We start from the raw sequence: 5,268 nt of genomic DNA, 5'->3' as shown, positions 1-5,268 counted from the left end.
TGGCGTCTGATCTGGGGGTGGGGTGCAAGCTGAATTGGGTGGCCTAGCAGGCTGCTTGCAGGTGGGGCATTGCTGTTGTAAAATGGGCTGGTTTGCTGCTCCCTGAAATACTATTTTTGTCACTCATTTCTTGTGGTGGACCTTCTAATAACAGGTGGCAATCGTGTTTGTTTCCTGTATGCTTCTGTGTTGTATAGACTAATGGCTTCTGATGGGGGCAATTTTACAAATCAAGGATGGCCACCTGTAAAAATAGCCTTGAATAAAGAAGGGGTGACCTATTGTTCTTGCTGTTCCCAACTCCAAAGCAGATCACAAGCTCACATACACCAGAAGACAGTAGTACAGCTTGGGGAATACTTTGATTTGCCTTTCTTGGAACCTGTTTCAAGTTCCAGAAATAAAGGTTGAATCTTAAGCTTTACAAAAAAAAAAAAAACTACAGAAACCCTACATTTTCCACTGTACCTGTGGAAATGGAGAATAAGTTTCTACTGACACATTAGGAAACGTAGATTATTCTGACTATTGAAAACACTTTTCAAAAGTAGACCTTGAAGCTTTCTAGAGGAAGAAACCTTAGAATGGATTAAATAATTCCAATGAATATTTTAAGAAAGATACCAAAACCAGAGTCTTTACACAGTAAAGAGCTCGAACAGATGTCTGTTACATATGAATTATGGGAGTTGTAGACCTTAGGGACAGAGCGCATGACTGCTTTATGCTCGTGGTTACAGCTTCTGAGTCCGCTAGCAGCAGTAATTTCTCGCACTTGTAGACTAAATGTCTTCTTTTTGTTTGTAGATATGGCTCGTGGACAGCAGAAGATTCAGTCGCAGCAGAAAAATGCCAAAAAGCAAGCTGAGCAAAAAAAGAAGCAAGGACATGATCAGAAGGCTGCAGCCAAGGCTGCCTTGATATATACCTGCACTGTCTGTAGGGTAAGAGGAACTGAAGACAAAATATTATTGTAGGCAGGTCTGTCTTCCAGCCTAGAACAGAATTTTGAGAAGATTATGTAGTGGAAGATAAAATACTTCTTAAGTGACTGTCTAGCTTGTCGCTATAAGCATTTGCACAGCTGTACAGATAACTGAGATATGAGAAGATCTGAGAGGTCATGTACAGATGGGTTTTAGGTAGTTACCTTGCCTTTTGAATTTTAGGGGTCTGCCTGTGCTGTTAGTATGACGTATGAAATGTAAAAAGTGTGAGATCACTTCCTGTTTAATCTCCAAATAGAAACATCTTTTCTTTGTGATAGAATTGGCCCATCTGAGAATCACTGGTTATTGGTGTTAATGTAAAAAGGAAAAGTGTTGGTGCCAAAAGCTTTAGTCTAAGTTTGGTACACAGTAACTTCTACTGGAATAAATGACTTGACAAGAGGACAGAAATGTGAGCTCTTATCAGATTATTTTTGCCTTCTGCCTGGTTTTTCTGAATGTCCTTGTTTTGGAGCTGAAGGATAAATTTGCCATTTTCACCTAAATGGTTAGTCCCAGAATAGATTTGTCACTTCGAATGTCTTAAATAAGTTTCCAAATTAAGGTCTGCTCACTTAAATACTTGTAAGCAGTTCCTTTTCTTGTGAAATCAGGCTGTAGCAGCAATCCCTTTGGGCAGTTGATGGCTGCAGTTGTGTAGTAGCAATGGTCTGAGATAGCTTGTGCCAAGTAGAGAATCAGTCTATGCCACGTGACTCTCTGGCCTATTGATAAGCAAAAAAAAAAAAAAAAGTTTTCATAAAGGTTTGATTCTGAAAAGGATAAACATGTATCTTTTAGGTATTGAAAAAGAAAATGGTGAGGTTTGGTTTTCTACCAAACCAGCACGTGAAGTGAAACATCTTCAGGGAGATTTCTAGCAGGAATACTGCCACTGGTGAACATGCCAAAACAGTGTGATACTAGTGCTTAAAAGCACCTCTCTGAAAATCTGAGGTTAAATATTCCCTTTTAATTTGTAGCTAAATTAATGGTGCTTCTGTCACTAGAGCAGTGTCACTTAGGATACAATTTGTTTTGGGAAAAATAAAGCATTGGGCGGGGGGAACAGGTTTTGAAGTATCATTTAACACTTGTACTGTGCATAAAGTTCAATGTCTCTCTTCAATCAGACACAAATGCCGGATCCCAAGACCTTCAAACAGCACTTTGAAAGCAAGCATCCTAAGACTCCACTTCCTCCAGAATTGGCTGATGTTCAGGCATAAAGTTGTCTACAGGTCATTCCCTTAATTTTTAAATGATTGTATGAGAAAGGTTTTTTTACCACCACCGAGACTTAAAACTTGCTTTGTTTTCTTTAATATGAAAATTAACTCTAGGTTAAAGTTATACCCCTGAACTGTGATACAGGAGAAGGAAGCTAATACGTACATAGGTGAAATGGCTGTGGCATTTCACTCTGTGTGCAGGTTGTTTTAAAAGGGACTAATGTTATTTCAAGTGGTCATCCTTAGAGTTGTAGGAATACTTTATTATTTAGTTCTTGCTTTGAAATATTAGTTTGATTTGAACAAAATACAATAAACACAATCTGTTGCTACAAAACATGTAATAGAAATAGTTGTTTAGTATATTTCCAACAATTGAGCCTTTTTGTTCCTGAAGCTTTGCAAGTGAATGCAGATTTTTCTGCATTCCAATATGAAACTTAACCTCTGTGTTAACTGTGGAAGAGATTTCCCAGTAGCCAGTTGTTAGGCTGTAACTCAACGTGGTTATAATAAAAGGCTGAAATGAGGTAAAAAGCAGCATTATGGTATTTCATTCATGCAGATGTAAACAGCATTGTGCAATGGTTCAGCTTAACTGAGTTATTCTTGTTTCTTATAGGTGAAATCATGGCACCTATTGACTCTTCTACTGTCAGACCTTACATAACAAACCTGCAGCTGCTTTTCTAAAACTGTTGATCAGCAAAAATGAAGGGGCTACAGAAACATTCATATTTTTATGCTGTTCCCTCTTGGGCTTCATGCAAAGACAATTCTGTGTAAATGTACAGTTGTGCCCTATTTGGAAATCCTGAAAAATCAGTCCATACTTGTTATAAAAAATTTTTTACAATTGTAATTATATTGATGTTCATATTGTGTAAAATAACTCATTTAATAAAGTAGTACTTTGATTTTACAATATCACAGATTAAATCCTTGTAGAAGTTCTGTTTCAACTTTCTGCATTATCTGCCTTATAATAAAAAAGACAAAGTGGAATTTTCCCCATCCTGCCAAATCGTGAGCAGTATCATTCCACTGAAAGTAATGTACATTACAGTAAATTAATCTTAAGTGAAGAGGGAAGCTGCTCAGATTTACTGTTCAGTGTGCTGCCTGCTTGAGCCCAGTCTCTAGTGGTCCAGTTTTTGGCTCAAGGCGCAGCAGACACCCTGGAAGCTGCAGGAGAATCACGAGACTTCCTTCTACATTTTTGTCCTGTGTACTGGAGTCTAATACCGCAAGCCATTTCGAATGGGATTCCTTTACTGAGGGATCATGTTCCTTGAAGTCATGCACTGGAGAGACTTGCTATGCTTGCTATCCTTTATATTTGGTAGATGACTGAGGAAGCTGAGAAGTGGCAGGGTTGAATGCTTCTGGGTATGCTGGCTTGAAAAATGCTTGCAAATATTAGGTTAAAGTAACTCTGCTCTTAGCTGAAAAATTGATTTGAAATTATTTTAAATGATATTTTGAGCAGTCAGCCACGCATGTTCCTCTGCAAATGCATCTGGTTATTTCAGTAGCAGCTCTTCAAGAAATAGGCAAAAGAGCCAGCCATTAATAACCTTTCTTCACAGCCAGCTTAAAGTAAGCCTGTTGGAAAAGAGCCAAAGTAACTAAAATAATATGGCTACTTTAAGAAATCAGATGTGATTAAAGTTGTATTGACAGGAAAAAGCTGGATAATAACTCTCTGGCCAAGAACATTTGAGCAGCTAAACATAATTACCCTTAAAGTGTTCTGGGCTCAGTTCTAATCCCAGATGTACAGCACAGAAGTAGTGGAGAAACATCTGAATTGTGCTAGAAAGCCTGCTATACAAAATCTCATCTTGGCATTTAGAGGGGGCTTATTTTAAGAGCTTTAGTTTTGACCTTGCTGTGAGAAGCAATACTAGAATTGCTGTGATTTACTGAGGTTAAAACGGACGTAAAAATTCTGGCAGTCCAAGTAACCCCCTTGCTTATACTTCAGGACTGTACATCTGGCCTTCAAATGGCTTCTTAAAATCTAGGACCATAGCCTCAAAGACTCATTCACTTAAAAGAATGCACTTGGTATTTTATTATATAAAGTCAAAGCCTTTGTCTTCGTCCACTCATTTGCTCTTTATTGAACTACTCCTGTGAGACTAGCTTCCTGTCCTCTTTGCTGTGACAGTATCTCTGTAAATACTTACTTTGGCATAAAGTTTCTCTGTATTATAGTCACTCCAGGATGACATGTATACCACTTTTATAGAAAATGTTCTCCTCTGAGAGTAATCCACTACTGCGCTTGTACACCTGACATCAGGATGTAATGCTTCATTTATTTTTCTTTAATGTTATCAATACATATATCCTGACAAACTGCCTCCCACAAGGCAAGAAATATGCTCTCAACCTTTGTGCTGTATGGGGGAGAGGTACTTCAATGTTCTGATGCTGTAGTTTGTCTGAAAATATGCTGAGTGCAAACAGATAAAAGATGTTTCTTGCACTGATTGGTATTTAGTAACCTGGTTTTATTCTGCAAAATGTTCTGGGATGTATCCCTATAGCTTGATCCTGAGGTGAAGTATATGTTCTATTCCTTCAATTCAGATTGTGTAGCATTAAATAAAAAGATTTTGTTTCATAAACAATCTCTCTTAATGAGCACTGAAGAGCTGGAAAGCTGCATCACTAGTGGGTTGGTTAACTTCAGTTAGAATTGTATTTTTAAAACTTTATGATGCTCAAGTTGAAAATACCCTATGAAATGGTGGGGGTTTTATGTGTTAGAAGGCAAGGGTGATCCTCAGTTCAGTAGGTTCCCTAGCTGCAGTAGCTGCAATCTCAATTACAGAAATGAAAGCTGTGACTGAATTATTATAAAGGCTTTGTAAGGGGAATGCGATACTAAACGGGGGAATCGTCCTCATTTAGAATATCTGCAATATTCCATGTACCCAAAAGGTCAGAGGAAGGACTAGAAGTTCTCCATCATCTCTTCCTGATCTGAAGGATGGCACTCTGTTACCTGGCCAAAGACACAGTTGTGCGTTGTAATG

At 38.2% G+C, this 5,268-nt stretch overlaps 1 protein-coding gene across 1 annotated transcript; it reads left to right on the top strand.

The window, feature by feature from the left end:
* Positions 1–754: 754 nt before the first annotated feature.
* ZNF706 (zinc finger protein 706) lies at positions 755–4,857 on the top strand. The gene is made up of 3 exons (XM_010073678.1): positions 755–944; positions 2,123–2,230; positions 2,844–4,857. The coding sequence occupies exons 1-2, from the start codon at positions 810–812 to the stop codon at positions 2,216–2,218; spliced, it is 231 nt and encodes a 76-aa protein (XP_010071980.1). The 5' UTR covers positions 755–809; the 3' UTR covers positions 2,219–2,230; positions 2,844–4,857.
* Positions 4,858–5,268: the final 411 nt, after the last annotated feature.

The sequence above is a fragment of the Pterocles gutturalis genome, unplaced genomic scaffold (genome assembly GCF_000699245.1).
Source record: "Pterocles gutturalis isolate BGI_N339 unplaced genomic scaffold, ASM69924v1 scaffold31612, whole genome shotgun sequence".
Taxonomy (NCBI): domain Eukaryota; kingdom Metazoa; phylum Chordata; class Aves; order Pterocliformes; family Pteroclidae; genus Pterocles; species Pterocles gutturalis.
The sequence above is the reverse complement of the archived record's forward strand: the minus strand, read 5'-3'. Positions and strand labels throughout refer to the sequence as shown.